Source organism: Malus domestica, chromosome 09, assembly GCF_042453785.1.
Source record: "Malus domestica chromosome 09, GDT2T_hap1".
In the NCBI taxonomy this organism is placed as follows: Eukaryota; Viridiplantae; Streptophyta; class Magnoliopsida; order Rosales; family Rosaceae; genus Malus; species Malus domestica.
In genome coordinates, this window is record NC_091669.1 from 2,701,070 (window position 1) to 2,720,555 (window position 19,486).

The window sequence follows — 19,486 nt, forward strand, 5'->3', positions numbered from 1 at the left end:
CCTTCCATACCTTTTTGTTTTGTGTGATCACGGTTAAGCCACGTTAATATTTTATATTATTTTTTTATGAAGATAACAAAATAAAAATGAATAATAATATCAAATATTAACGTGGTTTAATCATGACCATACAAACAAAAAAAAGTATGAAAAGACATGAAAAAAGGGAGGGCAGACAGTCCTTGTCTGTTGAATTGTGGTGTGGAGAACGGAGAATAATTTATATTGTGTTGGTCATGCCAACGTATACTAATTGGTGACAGATACTAATAGAAAAGGTCAGAAGCCGGTGTACTCATCCTATTTGATTTGTAGTGAAGGTGAATCAGCAAAGAAAAAAAGTAGTCAAGGTGATTGATGTGACAATGCAATTTTTATGAGACTTGGATTGTCTGCTCTCCAATTTCTGTGCCCTCCTGTTTTTGTGGTCACGGTTAAGCCACGTCAACATTTTATATTACTATTTCGTTTTATTTTATTATTTTTATAAAAAAATAATATAAAATATTGACGTGACTTAACCGTGATTACACAAAACAGAAGGGCACGGGGAGGGCACCTAAATGGGAGGGCAGACAATCCAAGTCCATTTTTATGTGTAAAGAAGGTAGAATTTAGATTGGGACAATGATTGTCTGCCCTCGAATGCCTTCTTGTTTATGTGGTCACAGTTAAACTATGTCAATATTTTATATTACTATTCATTTTTGTTTTATTATCTCTATAAAAAAATAATATAAAATGTTGACATGGCTTAACCGTAACCATATAAAACAGGAGGGCACGGGAGGGCATCGGAAGTGGGAGGGCACACAATCCTTGTCAGTGGACCTGACTTCTCTGCCCTCCCACTTCTCATACACTCTCATCATCTTCTATTTGTGCGGTCACGATTAAGCCACGTCAACATTTTATATTATTATTGTTTTTTGTCTTTATATCTATAAAAAAATCAATATAAAATGTTGACGTAGCTTAACCATGACAACACAAAATAGGAGGAATGAGAGTGTATGGAAAATGAGAGGGCAAAGAAGCCGGGTCCATTTAGATTAGGTGTGCAAAATTTTTAATTATTACACACTCACAAATTTTTTGATATTCTATGTTTACTATTAAATAGCATGTAAAATTTTAATAATTATATTGGTCCATTTTGATTGAGGTAAATTAATAAACTGTTTATATAAAATTATATTATTTTTAAAGAGGCGTGTTTAATTAAGATTATAATGGATTTTGATGAATTAAAATTTATGAATTTTAAGGTAAGATGGAAAAGATAGTTAACCAATTTAATTTTTGACACCTTGTTCTAAAAGGTAATGAAATAGGGAAATTGATATTTCCCGGAATCAATGAATTCGTGCTATTGAAATTTGATCCATGTCTGTGAACGTACACAATATTTTGCATTGGTCAAACTTGGTAGGTGTGGAAAAAGCTAAATTCAGATAAATCAATGGTGGCCAAATGGAAGCTGCCAGGAAATTGAGTTGATCAGAGCTTTTACTTAGCTGGTCACACTTCTCTCTAGGCAGTCCTCTGTCTTGATCACCAAGCCAAACTTCCTCATCATCTTCTCTATATAACTTCGCCTTCTTATCAAATCTCCATCAGAGAGATTTAGGATGTGACAGTCGCACCGCTACGTAATTTCTTCTTGAGAATACTGTTACTGTCGGACTGTCACTTGATTTCTCCTTCACCGATGGCGAAGATGGGGGATATGTGGGGGCAGCTCGGCTCGGTGATGGCGAGCATGGTGTTTGCTTATGCCATGTTCAAGCAATTCTTCCCAGACAATCTCGGCGACATCCTTGAAAAATACTGTCACAAATTAGTAGCCTATGTCTACCCCTACATCCAAATCACCTTCGACGAATACAACAGCGACTTTTACCGGCGGAGCGAGGTCTACTCGGCCATCCAGAACTACCTCAGCACGAAATCCTCGACGCGGGCGAAGCGCCTCAAGGCTCATGAGGTTAAAGGAAGCAAGGCTTTGGTTCTAGGCATGGACGACAACGAGGAGGTCACCGACGAGTTCGAGGGCATCAAGCTCTGGTGGGCGTCCAAGAAGAGCGCGACGAAAAAGGCATCCTTTTCGTTCTTTCCCGATTACGATGAGAGGAAGATGTACAAGCTGACGTTCCACCGCCGGCATAGGGACGTTGTCATGGGGTCGTATCTTGACCATGTGAGGCAGGAGGGGAAGGCGATCGCGGTTAAGAACAGGCAGCGGAAGCTCTACATCAACAACACCGGAAAGGGCACGAAGTGGAGCCATGTGGTGTTTGAGCATCCGGCGACATTTGAGACATTGGCGATGGATCCGAAGGAGAAACAGGCGATAATTAACGATCTTTTGAAGTTCGGAAAGGGGAAGGACTACTATAAGAAAATCGGGAAGGCTTGGAAGAGGGGTTACCTCCTTTACGGGCCACCGGGGACAGGGAAGTCCACCATGATCTCCGCCATATCGAACTTAATGAATTATGATGTCTATGATCTAGAGCTGACCGCGGTTAAGGACAACACCGAGCTGAGAAAGCTGCTGATTGACATATCCGGTAAGGCGATTATTGTGATCGAGGACATTGATTGCTCGCTTGATCTTACCGGGCAGCGAAAGAAGAAGAAAGTAGAGGAGGCCAAAGATGGTGATGAAAAGGATCAAATTCTGAAAAAGCCGGAAGAAGAAGAGAACACAACTAGCAAGGTGACTCTTTCGGGGCTGCTGAATTTTATCGATGGCATTTGGTCTGCGTGTGGAGGGGAGAGACTGATCGTGTTTACGACTAATTATGTGGATAAACTTGATCCTGCTCTGATTAGAAGAGGAAGGATGGACAAGCACATAAAACTGTCCTACTGCTGCTACGAGGCGTTCAAAGTTCTTGCTAGGAATTATTTGGATTTGGAAACGCACGAGTTGTTTGGAACCATTGAGCGCTTGTTGGGAGAGACCGACATGACACCTGCCGATGTTGCGGAGAATCTGATGCCAAAATCTGATGTCGAGGATGCTGAGTCGTGTTTGAAGAACTTGATTGAAGCGCTCGAGGCTGCCAAGGAGGCGGCGAGAGTGAAGGCGGAGGAGGAAGCAAAACAGAAGGCGGAGGAAGAAGCGAAACTGAAGGCGGAGGAAGAAGCGAAACAGAAGGCGGAGGAAGACGAAAAGGAGAAGAAAGATGAATCTACCAGAGAGGAAGTGAAATGTAATGGAACATTAGCTGAAAAAGTTCAGGAAAATGGTGCCACCCCATTAATAATCTAATCTAAACGAAAAGATTAGTAATTTGAAGTTTTTTTTTTTATGTCTTTCATTAATTTCATTACTATTTATTAAAGTTTCTTAGAAGTTTTAAGGCTGTAGTTATCGTTTGCATTCTCAATTGATGAAGCTTTATCAATTAGGATTTAGTGTTGGTTTTTTGCACCGCCAGTGATAACCTCTTTTGTAGTAGTGAACTATCTAAGTGTTTTAGTGATTCGCTACCATTAGGATATTTAGAAAAGTAATTTGATGCAATTTTAGTCGGAAGGTTCCCTGAAATTGGCGCTGGCTTCTTGTGGTTAATAATTGTAATTTCATTTAGGATTAACACCACGTCTTAAGGGTTGCATGGTTTTTCAAAGGGTTTTTATAAAACTTAATGAGTCTTTCAAGTTCATATTTGATTTGAACATCCAAACGGATTTCATGTTAGATATACGTTCTATGTTGGAGGTTCCAAATAGAATATATCTTAGGAAAACTTAACATTATAAATATGCATGGATAATTCATAAGTAATTGGAAGAACTACGTAGGATTGCTAATGTGACGGATGAACCCTAGGGCTTTAAAGTGGTTTCTAGTTGACTTATTTATTTATTTTTAATTTAAATTCGTTTTTATTATATTAAATTCCAAAATCAATATTTTCAAAACTTTGTTTTAAATAATTAATTAAGAGTTTGTTTTAAACATAAATTATTCATTCAATCCCTGTGGAAAACGACTTTGCTTGAGCTGCTACAATATATGTTGGTTGATCGAACTTTTAATCTACATTATTGTTGCAGTACTTTACGGAAAATTTTGACTACTATAATCCTGCTTACAACACTAGCGTGTTGAATGAAAGATTATGACCTCCTCTTCAAGTTCCAAGAAGAGTCCAAGTCCAAAATCCATCATCTTTCAGCCCAAAAGTCACAAATAAGCTCTACAACCCCATCTACCAGCACTGAGCATAAATTAATTCTTCACGATTAGATGCTTAGGGATAAAATTATGAAATTTTGACACAACCTTCTTGGCAGATTCATGAACTGGCTCCAATTGAAATCACTCAAAAATTCCACCGTTTGATTATTTTATGCTCAAAACAAGTTCGCATGTAGGGGTGGGTTCGGTTTAAATCGGTTCGGTTTTTTGCTAAAACCGAAACCAAACCGAAATTTCGGTTCGGTTCATTTTTTTTTCTGTTTTTTTCTGTTCGGTTTTTTTTCGGTTCGGTTTTTTCCGGTTCGGTTTTTTGTTTTTTTTTTTCAAAAATGAAAAACATTGAAATTTTAAATTTTAACATATCCAACACAATCATAACATAAGCATTCTAACTAGAATCAAAGACAATGAAAATAAACATTTAAAATTGAACTAAAATCATCAATCAAGTCTTCCAAAGTCCAAACTAACAACCTCACAACACAAAAATCGTACAAATGACTTAGAAAAGTTAAATTGTATGATGTTGTTCAAAGATCAAGGTTGTTTGCTTGTAATTGCATGTTGACAACTTGATTAGTAAAAATAATGCGTGGGTGGATTTATTTAGTGTGTGTTAGATTCTTTTCCATCACAAATTACCCAAGTAATGTACCCGAAATAAATGTTTATGGATTCTGTTACATGTTATATGAGAGTAGATTTGGAAAAGAAAGCTAGGGCAGAAGTAGGCAGTGCTATGGAGATGGATGTAGGTACTTCTGAAGGAGGTTTGGTTCCGTAACCTTATATGGGAGATAAATAATAGGTTAGGGTTTAGAGTTTTTATAGGCCTTTTTAAAATATTTTGAGCTTAAAGTTTGGCAACACATTGGGTTTAGCACATTTTAACTAACAAATTGGGTTTAGAAAATAATACCCAAAACAAATAATTAAATAAAAAAATTAATTTAATTAATTCGGTTCGGTTCGGTTTTTTCAATTCGGTTTGGTTTTTTCGTTCGGTTTGGTTTTTTCGGTTTCGGTTCGGTTTGGTTTTCGGTTTTTGGTTTTTTGAACCCACCCCTATTCGCATGTCCTACATTAAAAACACATAGCAAAACATCAAAATCTCACCAAAATAATAACTAAAATATACCAAGAATAGGAAATAATATATACTATAAAATCGACTCATGGTGAAGGACAACACTGAGCTGAGGAAGCTACTGATTGACACGTCGAGTAAGTCTATAATTGTGATTGAGGACATTGATTGCTCGCTTGATCTTACCGGACAGCGAAAGAAGAAGAAGGACAAGGATGAAGGGGGCATGGAAGAAAAGGATCCAGTTCGAAATAAGATGGAAGATGAAGAAAACACACAGAGCAAGGTGACTCTTTCAGGGCTGCTAAACTTTATCGATAGGATTTGGTCAGCTTGTGGAGGGGAGAGACTGGTCGTGTTTACGACTAATTATGTGGACAAACTTGATCCTGCGGTCATTAGAAGAGGAAGGATGGACAAGCACATAGAGTTGTCCTACTGCTGCTTCAAAGCATTCAAAGTGCTTGCTAGGAATTATTTGGATTTGGATTCACATGAGTTGTTTGAAACGATTGCGCGTTTGTTGGGCAAAACCAATATGACTCCTGCTGATGTTGCTGAGAACTAGATGCCTAAGTCTGTTATACAGGATGCTGAGTCTTGTTTGAAGAACTTGATCGAAGCTCTTGAGGAGGCAAGAGTGAAGGCCGAGGAAGAAGCGAAATTAAAGGCAGAAGAAGCAGAAAATGATATGAAATATATATATATATTTTAAATTGAGTGTTGAAGTGTGATGTGGAGAACGGAGAATAATTTATATCGTGTTGGTCACGCCAACGTATACTAATTGGTGACCGATTCTAATAGAAAACGTCAGAAGCCGGTGTACTCATCCTATTTGATTTGTGTGAACAAGTGAAGGTGAATCGGCAAAGAAAAGAAAGTAGTGAAGGTGATTGATGTGACAATGCAATTTTTATGTGTAAAGAAGGTAGAATTTGTATTAGGTGTGCAAATTTTTTAATTATTACACTCACAAATTTTTTGATATTCTATGTTTACTATTAATTAGCATGTAAAATTTTAATAATTATATTGATCCATTTTGATTGATGTAAATTAATAAACCGTTTATATAAAATTATATTATTTTTAAAAAGGCGTGTTTAATTAAGATTTTAAGGGATGAATTAAAATTTATGAATTTTAAGGTAAGATGGAAAAGATGGTTAACCAATTTAATTTTTGACACCTTGTTCTAAAAGGTCATGGAATAGGGAAATGGATCATTTCCGGATCATTTACTCCTAATCCACCAAATCAGTAGATCTGTGACATTGAAATTTGATCTAACGGTTACAAACAGGGACCCACTTTAAAAGTTATAATAATTTCAGCTTTTGAATTAAATTTTCATGGCACGGATCCACTGATTTTGTGGATTAGGATGAAGGAATCCGGAGAGGATCCCTTTCCATCAAATAGCTTTGTAAGTAAGTTAGGAATGCCATTACTAATTTGTAGGGCGAGTGAGATTCCTCATGTTAGGTGGGAATTAAAAGGAACAATGAATGAAATTGTTCTCTGTGGAAGTGTTTGTTTGGAATATTTTTAAAATGATTGAAAATAATTTTTTGTAAAAATATTTTTGGAATTAATTTTTGATAAAAACGTAAGTAAATTCTTTTCTCAGAATGCACTTCAAGTACTTTAGGAATCAAAAGAACATTTTGTCTAACAACATTTTTAATCATTTTAAAAGCATTTCCAAACAAGTGCTTGTTTGAAATATTTTTAAAATGACTGAAAATAATTTGTTTTAAAATTATTTTTGAAATTAATTCTTGGTAAAAACGCAAGTAAATCATTATCTCAGAAAGCACTTCAAGTGCTTTGAGAATCCAAAAACATTTCATCTGTTGATGCACAAAATCAGCGAAGACTTTGGTACAACAGAAAGTGTCAGGTTTTGTGACATTCGCTTGGTTGCTTCGGTCACTAGTGAGGATAAGTACGTAAATGAATAGAGACAGAGAAGCAAACACAGGATGTACGTGGTTCACCCAGATTGGCTACGTCCACGGAGTAGAGGAGTTCTTATTAGTAGTGAAGGGCTTACACAAGTACAAAGGATCAAGCTCTCAATTTAGTGAGTTCTTGTGAATGATTTAACACAAATGGCATTAGGCAATATTGTGGGGGAATGACCCCTATTTATAGAAAAACTTGTAGCTTTGTCACATTGACATGTGTCATGTTATGATTGGTTCTTGATGTTGACACGTGCTGCGCTCTGATTGGCTTCTAATCTTGACACGTGTCGAGTAGTGATTGGCCTCCTGGTCGGAGGGGAACTCTTCTGGGTCCTTGACAGTATAGCGTTGGCCGGTGCTCGGTAGTTTCGGGATTGGTCAAGTATGGTACAAACAGTGCTCCCCTAAGTTCCCGAGTGAGGGAAACTCCTCGGTTGGGGACTTGCAAGATCCAATCCCTTGAGTAATCACGAAACTTCTAAGTACCGAAGTGTGGTCTGATCTTCATCTGCCCTTCTCTGGAAGTACTTTTCCTCCATCCGGGAATGGTGTATTTAGCTGATGTTGACGCACAAGGTAATGTATCAATTTCACTTGAAGCTTAGTTGTAGTTTCGGGCTTAGTCAAGTGTGATACAAACCCTATAGTAGGAGTCCCCCAAGTCGCCGAGCTAGGAGATCTGCCGAAAGAGGTGACAGACAAGGTAAGCAGTCAAACTTCCAAGTAAGCAACCCAGGATCAGAGGTTTGACTTCGGCTTCCGGTTGATTGTTCTCATTCTCCTTGTCTCTCATTCAACTGACAGGATAAGGAGAAGCAAATGGATAAGAGATGATATGAGATACTTTTGCTTTTGAAGAAGTAACTTTCCACAGGCTTATTCTTGAACTGTGCTGGAGGGTTTTCTGGTGCCCTTCAGAGTATAAGGCCGACTCAAAAATTTGAGGGTCAAAACAAGTCCATCAAATCTAGAGTACGTTCGACCTTGATGATATGGGATACTTTTGCTGTTGACGGAATAATGAATGTGGTATGGAAAGGTGTCGTGCTGTAGTGATCTGTTTCAGCTCACCGTTGAACCTTCTGCTTCAATCTTTTGCATGGCAGAAGTGGTGTGCAACCTTTGCATTTAAATGGTCCTTCAGAACATTCCTTCATAGTGACTCATCCACGCTTGGCAGCTTCAGTGTAAAGAGACAATATCTGATCAACTGTCATGAGGTATTTGCCGGTGGAATTCGTGACCTTGACAGCAGTTGAGGATGAGTACTCGAGAGCAATGCTAAGTAAGCAACCAGGCAAAGGCTCCAGGCAGTCAGTTCCAAATTGGAGGTTTGATTTTAGGTTCCGACTGACTGCTCTCTTTCTCATTGTCCTACAGGTGTGGACAAGGACAAAGACAAAGATAGGGAGAAAGCATGATATGGGATACTCTTGCTTTCGACCCTGATGATATGAGATACTCTTGTTCTTGGTGTGGCTTATTTGCTGAGGTATTATCGGGGGGAAATAAAGCTGAGTATTTCGAGAGGTTATGTTGAGGGTGCCTTTTCGAATGCGAGAAAGGGTTGAGCATTTTTGCAGGTTTGCCTGTCCGTTGAGGAGGGAGGTCAATGTATATAGGGATTTCCCAATAACAAGTAGTAATGCTATTCCTTTACCCTTCTTGGTCACAGCAATGTAGTGGGAGCTGCCAGCTTCACGTGTTTTAATTTTGTCAGAGCACTTTGAAAAAGTGGTATGTGGTATCTGGAAAGCTGATGTTACGTGTGAAGATTACAGACAAGCTTTATCTAAGGAAATCTGGCTCTCGAAGTTCTGAGAGTTGTGCCTCTTCGGTTTTCGAACAAGCAATCCCGTCGAGGATCTGACTCTCGAGATTCGGAAAGCGGTGCTACTCCGGTTTTTTAGAAAGTAATTATGTTGGGAGTCTTTTCTCGAATGTGAGTAAAGGTTGGACGTTCTTGCCAACCTGTCTTGCCGCAAAACCCGGAGGTCGACACACATAGGGACTTTCCAGTTGTCAAGCAGTGGTGCTGTTCCTTTACCCTTATGGGTAATAGTAGGGTAGCTGGAACTTCGAAATTCTCGTGCCTAAACTTTGTCAGAGATCTTTGACAAAGTTATATGTGGTACCCGAGGAGTTGATGGTGCATATGGAGAGCGGTGATTGAACAGTAAGATTCACGTGCTTTCTACTTCACCAGAAATCTTCGACAGATTGCCCGTAATTTCCGCAAAGCTGAGTGTGCATGTGACAGGTGCTGACGAGGCTGAAAAAGCAGGTGCTTCTTCGATTTCTGAGATCGGCCCTCGTGGTCTCTGAGCAGCCCAGCTTTTGAGAAAGCAAACGCCTCTTCGATTTCTGAGATCGGCCCTCGTGGTCTCTGAGCAGCCCAGCTTTTGAGAAAGCAAACGCCTCTTCGATTTCTGAAGCTCCGTCGAGTGCAGATTTTTATAGAGGCTGGCATTAAGTTCCACAGCACACTTGAATCTCTACCAGTAGAACCTCATTTCTTGCACTTCTAAGATCTTGATTTGTCTGACCTCTTCCTTCTTCAACACATTTGAAAATGTCTGGACCCTCCGACCGTCGTTTTGACTTGAACCTTGGAGAAGAGACAGCCACGCCTTCTCCAGACAACATATGGCGCCCATCCTTCATATCCCCTACTGGTCCTCTTACCGTTGGGGATTCTGTGATGAAGAATGATATGACCGCTGCAGTGGTGGCCAGGAACCTTCTCACTCCCAAAGATAATAGACTACTTTCCAAACGGTCTGATGAGTTGGCTGTTAAGGACTCTCTGGCACTTAGTGTTCAGTGTGCAAGTTCTGTGTCTAATATGGCCCAACGCCTATTTGCTAGAACCCGCCAAGTTGAATCATTGGTTGCTGAAGTGATGAGTCTCAAACAGGAGATTAGAGGGCTCAAGCATGAGAATAAGCAGTTGCACCGGCTCACCCATGACTATGCTACAAACATGAAGAGGAAGCTTGACCAGATGAAGGAATCTGATGGTAAGGTTTTACTTGATCATCAGCGGTTTGTGGGTTTGTTCCAAAGGCATTTATTGCCTTCGTCCTCTGGGGCTGTACCTGGTAATGAAGCTTCAAATGATGAACCTCCAATGCCTCCTCCTTCTGGGGTTTTGTCAAGTACTGAGGCTCCGGATAACCACCCTCCGGTGCTTTCTCTTTCTAGGGCTCTACCGACTGCTGAGACTTCCCCTAAGCAACCTTTGTGAAGGCTCCCTTTTGTTTGTTTATTTTGACTCATGTATATGTACATATTTGTGGCTTATCGAAAATATTAATAAATAAGCTTTGCTTCATTTCAACATATTGTGTTAAATACACCAAAGCCTTCTTCATAAAGTTCTTTGAATTTTTGCTTTTGTTGAAACCTGTATTGTTGAAGCTTTGTGAGTGAAGCATGTAGTTTGAGGTAGTGTTCCCTTAATTTCCCGAGTGAGGAAAACTTCTCGGTTGGAGACTTGAAAAATCCAAGTCACTGAGTGGTTGTGAGACTGCCGAGTATCAAGGTGCAGTAGCATATGGTGGGAGTCCCCCAAGTCTTTAGGCGAAGAGAGTTGCCGAATGAGGTGTCTCGCGTGTTACTAATTTGTCAAAGTAACGAATTCTTGTTTCGATGTCACACATTCGTATATGCTTTATCTAAAAATATTTCCAACTTTTGTGTGTTTGATGCTGCATGCTATTGACTAGACAAGATCAAGTGCAATTAGTAGCTTTTCTCTCTTTTTCATCTTTTCTTTGGTGGAATTGCTTTTCGTTTCCACTAATCAGCCTGAGTGGATGCAAGATAACACCTTTCTCTATAGCTCAGATTGCAAAGTCGTCTTCATGAAAGTTTTTCCTTATCTTGTGAACTACAACATATCCAAATTTGAGATCCATCGGAGTAGTACAACTTCAGAAATTCAAGTATGATGAGTAACTGTTCATCAATGTTCTGTTAATCCGTCAGATTTGTTGTGAGCTTTGAAACTCTATTTTCTCTTGCTCAGATCAGCATGCTTTCTTCATTGAAGTTGTTCCTCAGCTTGTGAACTACAACATATCCAAATTTGAGATCCCTCGGAGCAGTATAACTCCAGAAATCCAGGTATGATGAATGACTGGTTATTATTTTTCTGTCAACCCGTCAGATTTGTTGTGAGCTTCGAAACTCCATTTTCTCTTGTTCAGATCGGTATGCTTTCTTCATTGAAGTTGTTCCTCATCGACGCTTTCATAACATATCAAAAATTCAGGATGAACTAACGGTTAAATATTTCCAGATCTTCGAAACATCACAACAGCTTCGAAATCTGCAAGAAGCCGACTATCATGTTTGGAGCTTCAACACTTTAATTTCCGTCGCTCAAACAGAAATGGTTCCTTCTTGAAAGTTGTTCATATGCTCAAGAAATATAGGGTGTCCAAAATTCAGCTCCATTGGAGAAGAGCAGAGGTTGCAGAAATTTGATAGATGAAAGGAGGCGGAAGAGGGAGAGAGAGAAAAAGTCTCTTGGGTTGGATTTCTATTTTGGGGCAGATTCCAATTTTTGTAGCACCTTCATTATTGATGAATTGCTTGTACTTTTGTCCATTATGAAACTTGGGACTTTGGCTTGTTGTTGGATCTATTATAATATGTTTGGGAACATATATAAGTGAATAAATAAGAAGGAAAATTTTGGGCCCTTGTGGGTGTAAAACAAAAAATGTTTATGTTTACCCAAGTGTTTTTGTACAAGTTCAAGGGCATCTTGGGTTTTGTGAACAAAATTTGTTTATTTGGAGCAAGGTTTTGTGTTGAAGCTTTGTAGGTGAAGCTTTGGTGTTGAAGCTTTCTAGGTGAAGCTTTGATGGTGAAGCTTTGTAGATGAAGCTTTGTAGATGAAGCTTTCTAGGTGAAGCTTTGATGGTGAAGCTTTGTAGATGAAGCTTTCTAGGTGAAGCTTTGATGGTGAAGCTTTGATGGTGAAAGTATGTAGAGGGAGCTTTCTAGGTGAAGATTTTTTAGGTGAAGCTTTGTAGGTGAAGCTTTTTTAAGTGAAGCTTTTCGGGTGAAGTTTTTTTTTTGGGTGAAGCTTTGTGGGTGAAGCTTTTTAGGTGAAGCTTTGTGGGTGAAGCTTTGGAGGTGAAGCTTGTTGGGTGAAGCTTTTTAGGTGAAGCTTTGTGGGTGAAGCTTTGGAGGTGAAGCTTTTCGGGTGAAGCTTTTTGGGTGAAGCTTTGTGGGTGAAGCTTTTTAGGTGAAGCTTTGTGGGTGAAGCTTTGGAGGTGAAGCTTTTCGGGTGAAGCTTTTTGGGTGAAGCTTTTTAGGTGAAGCTTTGTGGGTGAAGCTTTGGAGGTGAAGCTTTTCGGGTGAAGCTTTTTGGATGAAGCTGTTTTTTTTTTTTTTTTTTTTTTTGGCGCTTGACACGGTCTTCATTTGCTTGTTTTGTAGTGACTGTGGAAGACGGATTGCTTTCTGATTGAGAAGGGTTCTGGCATCGCTTGCTATGAATGTAAAAGAGTGAGGGCTGAGTTGGCTAAATTACCTCTTTATTGAATTCATTGCCAAATGGCCTTCATTACATAGGATGCCGAACGGCTATAGCTCAACACTTGTACATCGTGAGTCTATTTGTAGTAGTACTTCAAGTGATCAGCGTTCCATGGATGGCCAAGGGTCTTGCCATCAGAGCTTCTAAGTGTGTAAGAGCCAGGGCGACTGATGCCAATGACTTCATACGGTCCATCCCAGTTTGGACTAAGTGTGCCTTCACTCGGGACTCTGTCGCAGAGTAATCTTTTCTTTAAGACCCAGTCTCCTATTTTGAAAGAACGAGGCTTGACCCTAGAGTCATAATAGTTGGAGATGCGCTGCTTGTAGGCGACATTCCTCAAGTGAGCTTGGTTTCTGTGTTCCTCGACTAAATCCAAGTTGAGGGTGAGTTGTTTGTCATTTTCACTTTGAATGTAGTTCTGGACTCGGAATGTTGCTTGCTCGAGCTCAACAGGGACAACCGCCTCTGTGCCAAAGGCAAGTGAGAATGAAGTTTCTCCTGTTGAAGTCCGATATGAAGTGCGATATGACCAAAGAACTTGGGGTACAAATTCTGGCCAACAGCCTTTAGCTTTGTCCAAGCTGGTTTTCAAAGTGCGCTTGATTATTTTGTTGATGGCCTCAACTTGTCCATTAGACTGGGGATGAGCTGGAGAGGCAAAGCATAAGTTGATGTTGAACTTAGAGCAGAACAACCTGAACTTCTTGTTGTCAAACTGTCGCCCATTGTCAGTGACTATCGCATTGGGAATGCCGAATCTACAAAGGATGTTCTTCCACACGAAGTCTTCTATCTTTGCCTCAGTAATGGTTGCCAAGGGTTCTACTTCGGCCCACTTTGTGAAGTAGTCCACTGCAACGACTGCGTAACAGACTTTGCCCTTCCCTGCCGGCATTGGGCCGATCAAATCAAGTCCCCACTGGGCGAAGGGCCAAGGGCTGATCATAGGAGTAAGAGGCTCTGGAGGGGAATGAGGAATAGTTGCATATCGTTGACATTTGTCACATGAGCGGGATACTTTGATGGCATCCTGGTGGAGTGTTGGCCAGTAATATCATTGGCGAAAAGTCTTGTGTGCTAGGGACCGAGATCCAGCATGATCTCCACAGACTCCCTCATGTATTTCCCGAAGGACGATTTCCGCCTCGGCAGGCGTAAGACACCTTAAGTATGGCAGGCTAAAACCTCGCTATTGTGGCGATACCCTTGACGCGGGTTTGACCCACTGCATTGACTGCCTGGGGGCGAGCGCTATTGTGGCGATACCCTTGGTTATCGGGATAGTGTCCCTTACTCTTTTTACTGAAAGGAGAGTGGTGATGATGGAAATCCTTCCTCTTGCCTTGAAATTGATATGTCTGTTGATTCGGTGAAGCATTATGCAAGGCATGGGGAGGTGCCACTGCTGTTTGGAAAGTCGAGGTCTTCTCATTTAGGTGAGTCTGGCTTCCACCTCCCACTTGTTGATAAAGGATGGTTGTAGGGGGTTTCTCCTGATATGTCTTTGCCTCGGCGGATGCATGGTTATAAGCCTGCGCCATCACCTCAGAGTAAGTCTTCCAAGTATTGGCATTGATCATGTATTTAAAGAAACAATCACGTAGGCCTGCCGTGAAGGCTTTGAGGGCAGTCTTGTCGTCTGCCTCGGCACACCGGGAGTATTCATGGCTGAAGCGGCCAACATACATACGTAATGACTCGTCTGGCTTCTGGCGGATAGTGTACAAGTCATCTGCAGAGTGCAAGCGATCGGTTTGGAAAATGTGTTGGGAAACAAATAGTTTCCTCAATTCCTCAAATGAGTCTACCGTCTCAGGTGTAAGACGACAATACCAATTTAGAGCTTCACTAGAGAGGGTGGAGGGGAAGAGAAGACATCGCTCTTCGTCGGTGTGCATCCGGTATGCCATGGTGGATTCAAAGAGGTTAAGGTGCTCAATCGGGTTCTCTTTTCCAGTATAAAGTTGCAAGCCAAGCTTTTGCTTTGTCTTTGCTTGAAGGGGGGTGTTGAGGATCCTCCTTGTAAGAGGGCCAGGCCTGGGTTGGTTCCAGTCAGGTATTTCAGCCTGACGTTCAGCCTTCAACTTGTTTACTTCCTCAAGAAGTTGTAGGACAAAGGGGTCCTGAGCGGAGTTATGTGTCACTGGAGCTTTCTTTCGTAAATCTCCATCTCCTCTTGGAATTAGGAAGGTTTGATCAAGGGCATGTGATTTTTCCCTGGACTCGCTGTACTGGCTTCCAGGGTATGTCTGTCGGAACACCTCTGAGTCCCCTGTACCCTCATGTCTCTCTGGGACTTGTTGCCCCTTCCCCAAATTGGTGGCCGGCTTGGGCCGTGGCAGGGGACCGAGTCTCTCAGAAATCCTTGGGTCATTAATCTTTGAGCTTATATGGATGGAATTCTCTCGACGTTGCTTCAGGAAATCCCGACAATCGCGAAAGACGGCTTTCGATCCTTCTGCCCCTTCAGCAAAGAGGTGTCTCCCTCCACTTCTCATGGTTCGGGTCGAAGCAACTGGGTTAAGAGAAGCCTCATGTTGATTATCAAGTCGAGGGGTAATCTGTTCCCTATCAGGGATATCTATGTCGAATGCATGTGACCCTCCATGTTGGAGGGCACCCAGTTGATGGTTGACTTCCACGGGGGCAACAAGCTCGCGTGTCTGAGCTTGCCTAGCTTCGTGGAGTGTCTCGAAGAGCTTCTCATATTGCTCCTGGAGGACCTCATTCCTTATTGCTATCTTGTTGTTCTGAGCTTCCAACTCATCGACTTTAGCTTGAAGAAGAACTCGTTTTCCTTCCTTCTTTCGTTGTTTCGCACTATGTGCAAGGGGGGTGTCATTCTGTGTGCTGTGGCTTCCTTCGCTTCCCATGCTGGAGAGGGATGCCTGATCAAAAGAAAGTGTACGAATGATAGAAACCAGCTTGACACAGCTGAAGAGAGTAGGAATAAGTGTCGTTTCCCACAGACGGCGCCAAATGTTGATGCACAAAATCAGCGAAGACTTTGGTACAACAGAAAGTGTCAGGTTTTGTGACCTTCGCTTGGTTGCTTCGGTCACTAGTGAGGATAAGTACGTAAATGAATAGAGACAGAGAAGCAAACACAGGATGTACGTGGTTCACCCAGATTGGCTACGTCCACGGAGTAGAGGAGTTCTTATTAGTAGTGAAGGGCTTACACAAGTACAAAGGATCAAGCTCTCAATTTAGTGAGTTCTTGTGAATGATTTAACACAAATGTCATTAGGCAATATTGTGGGGGAATGACCCCTATTTATAGAAAAACTTGTAGCTTTGTCACATTGACATGTGTCATGTTATGATTGGTTCTTGATGTCGACACGTGCTGCGCTCTGATTGGCTTCTAATCTTGACACGTGTCGAGTAGTGATTGGCCTCCTGGTCGGAGGGGAACTCTTCTGGGTCCTTGACAGTATAGCGTTGGCCGGTGCTCGGTAGTTTCGGGATTGGTCAAGTATGGTACAAACATCATCTAACAACGTTTTTTCAATAATTTTAAAAGTACCTCTAAACAAGTCATGATCAAATGCTCCATGCTCAAAGACCAAAAACAATTCCTTGAAAATTGAGTAGTAAATGTTATCGTATACAAAAGTATTCCAGTAGCCAAACTAATTTTACTTCAATTCATGACCGTAAGTAAATAATTTAACGAGAAAACCGCTTTCTGTTTCATATTCATATCGATTACCTCGTGACCTAAGTTAAATCGATCCCCCGTGTTAAAAATAATATATTTTTTAATGTTTTACTATATATTTTATATAATACGTGAAGTATTCGTTTAAATACTAATATTTAAAAAAAATATCTTATAATCTTGGTCATTTCAATTCCATGTATGCGAACATGCACAATATTCGGTCAAACTTGGTAGATGGACAAAGCGAAATTCATAGAAATCAAAGGTGGCCAAATGGAAGCTGCCAGGAAGTTGAGTTGATCAGAGCATCTAGTTAGTTGGTCACACTACTCTGGAGGCAGTCCTGTGTCTATATAACTTCGCCTCCATTTTCAAACCTCTATCAGAGAGAATTACAGCGTAATTGTTGAATTTCTTCTTGAGAATACTGTTACTGTCGGACTGTCACGTGATTTCTCCGTTCCCCGATGGCAAAGATGGGGGAAATGTGGGGGCAGCTCGGCTCGGTGATGGCGAGCATGATGTTTGCTTATGCCATGTTCAAGCAATTCTTCCCAGACAATCTCGGTGATATCCTTGAAAAATACGGTCAGAAATTAGTAGCCTATGTCTACCCCTACATCCAAATCACCTTCGACGAATACGACAGCGACTTTCACCGGCGGAGCGAGGTCTACTCCGCCATCCAGAGCTACCTCAGCGCGAAATCCTCGACGAGAGCGAAGCGCCTCAAGGCTCATGAGGTTAAAGGAAGCAAGGCTTTGGTTCTAGGCATGGACGACAACGAGGAGGTCACCGACGAGTTCGAGGGCATCAAGCTCTGGTGGGCGTCCAAAAAGAGCGCGTCGAAAAAGACATCCTTTTCGTTCTTTCCCGAGTACGATGACAGGAAGATGTACAAGCTGACGTTCCACCGCCGGCATAGGGACGTTGTCATGGGGTCGTATCTTGACCATGTGAGGCAGGAGGGGAAGGCGATTGCGGTTAAGAACAGGCAGCGGAAGCTCTACATTAACAACACCGGAAAGGGTACGAAGTGGAGCCATGTGGTGTTTGAGCATCCGGCGACGTTTGAGACATTGGCGATGGATCCGAAGGAGAAACAGTCGATAATTAACGATCTTTTGAAGTTCGGAAAAGGGAAGGACTACTATAAGAAAATCGGGAAGGCTTGGAAGAGGGGTTACCTCCTTTACGGGCCACCGGGGACAGGGAAGTCCACCATGATCTCCGCCATATCGAACTTAATGAATTATGATGTCTATGATCTAGAGCTGACCGCGGTTAAGGACAACACCGAGCTGAGAAAGCTGCTGATTGACATATCCGGTAAGGCGATTATTGTGATCGAGGACATTGATTGCTCCCTTGATCTTACCGGGCAGCGAAAGAATAAGAAAGTAGAGGAGGCCAAAGATGGTGATGAAAAGGATCAAATTCTGAAAAAGAAGGAAGAAGAAGAGAACACAACTAGCAAGGTGACTCTTTCGGGGCTGCTGAATTTTATCGATGGCATTTGGTCTGCGTGTGGAGGGGAGAGACTGATCGTGTTCACGACTAATTATGTGGATAAACTTGATCCTGCTCTGATTAGAAGAGGAAGGATGGACAAGCACATAAAACTGTCCTACTGCTGCTACGAGGCGTTCAAAGTTCTTGCTAGGAATTATTTGGATTTGGAAACGCACGAGTTGTTTGGAACCATTGAGCGCTTGTTGGGAGAGACCGACATGACACCTGCCGATGTTGCGGAGAATCTGATGCCAAAATCTGATGTCGAGGATGCTGAGTCGTGTTTGAAGAACTTGATTGAAGCGCTCGAGGCTGCCAAGGAGGCGGCGAGAGTGAAGGCGGAGGAGGAAGCAAAACAGAAGGCGGAGGAAGAAGCGAAACTGAAGGCGGAGGAAGAAGGGAAATTGAAGGCGGAGAAAGAAGAAAAGGAGAAGAAAGATGAATCTACCAAAGAGGAAGTGAAATGTAATGGAACATTAGCTGAAAAAGTTAAGGAAAATGGTGTCACCCCATTAATAATCTAATCTAAACGAAAAGATTAGTAATTTGAAGTTTTTTTTTTATGTCTTCCATTAATTTCATTACTATTTATTAAAGTTTCTTAGAAGTTTTAAGGCTGTACTTATCATGTACATTCTCAATTGATGAAGCTTTATCAATTAGAGTAAACGAATCGCTATGATTAAGACAACAAAATCCGACAATTATTCAAAGAACACGCGTATTTGCATGGTTCGGCCAAATTAATTGGAGGCTCGGATGTCAAGAGCTTGACATTCTTCATCCCCTTGTGAAGGTGAAAGAATGAAAAGTATGGAGTGACTTGCTCTCTTATTAGTCACTTAACTAATTTTTTGTTTTCTGTGCACCTTGGACCAACCTGTCAAACAGAGTCAACAGTAGAAGAGCAGCTCCCATCTGAAATTTCTTTCTTTCTGTGCACTTTGGACCAACCTGTCAAAATGCAACCTTGTCAAACGGAATCAGCAGTAGAAGAGCAGCACCCATCTGAAATTTCTTAAAACTAGTCTTTAAAATTAGAGAAAAGGAGATTCAAACTCGGGATTAAAAAACACACATCTGCTCTAAGTACTTATTCACCAGCCAAAGGAATGAACCAATGCCCCTTATTTTTTTCCACCATTCATTAGTCATGACAAAAAAAACCTAAACCTTCAAGAGGTTTGGAAAAAAATAATGCATCCACTCTAAGTAGTCACTATTTTGTATCACCGTTCGACTTTATAGAGCAACGGAATAGACGACGGGCGGTGACCGTTTGCGTATTCACCGGCCAACGGATGAACCAAAACCCAGGGACATAGAGAGCCACAGGACTGGCTGTGCTACAGCCCGTTCGACATTTTTATCTTCTTCTAATATCAATTATTGGGTGGAAAAAACAAAGGATATATGTTCTACTGTACGCACTGATCCCACTTGTTGGGTTATGTTGTCTTCAGTGTCTCTTGCT

At 41.3% G+C, this 19,486-nt stretch overlaps 2 protein-coding genes and 1 long non-coding RNA gene across 3 annotated transcripts; all 3 read left to right on the forward strand.

The window, feature by feature from the left end:
- The first annotated feature begins 1,530 nt into the window (after window positions 1–1,530).
- LOC103411183 (AAA-ATPase At3g28580-like) lies at window positions 1,531–3,419 on the forward strand. Its single transcript, XM_008349830.4, has one exon. It carries the CDS (start codon window positions 1,712–1,714, stop codon window positions 3,278–3,280), a length of 1,569 nt encoding a protein of 522 aa, XP_008348052.2. The 5' UTR covers window positions 1,531–1,711; the 3' UTR covers window positions 3,281–3,419.
- A 7,846-nt stretch (window positions 3,420–11,265) lies between these two features.
- On the forward strand, window positions 11,266–11,726 carry LOC139188264 (uncharacterized). Its single transcript, XR_011571597.1, has 2 exons — window positions 11,266–11,404; window positions 11,580–11,726. It is a non-coding gene; the product is annotated as an uncharacterized lncRNA (long non-coding RNA).
- A 4,963-nt stretch (window positions 11,727–16,689) lies between these two features.
- LOC103442314 (AAA-ATPase At3g28580-like) lies at window positions 16,690–18,671 on the forward strand. Its single transcript, XM_008381095.4, has one exon. The coding sequence runs from the start codon at window positions 16,968–16,970 to the stop codon at window positions 18,534–18,536; it is 1,569 nt and encodes a 522-aa protein (XP_008379317.2). The 5' UTR covers window positions 16,690–16,967; the 3' UTR covers window positions 18,537–18,671.
- The last annotated feature ends 815 nt before the right edge of the window (window positions 18,672–19,486 follow it).

Excerpts from the sequence above, each read along its gene's own strand:
- LOC103411183 (XM_008349830.4), top strand. The coding sequence starts at position 1,712 with ATGGCGAAGATGGGGGATATGTGGGGGCAGCTCGGCTCGGTGATGGCG.
- LOC103442314 (XM_008381095.4), top strand. The coding sequence starts at position 16,968 with ATGGCAAAGATGGGGGAAATGTGGGGGCAGCTCGGCTCGGTGATGGCG.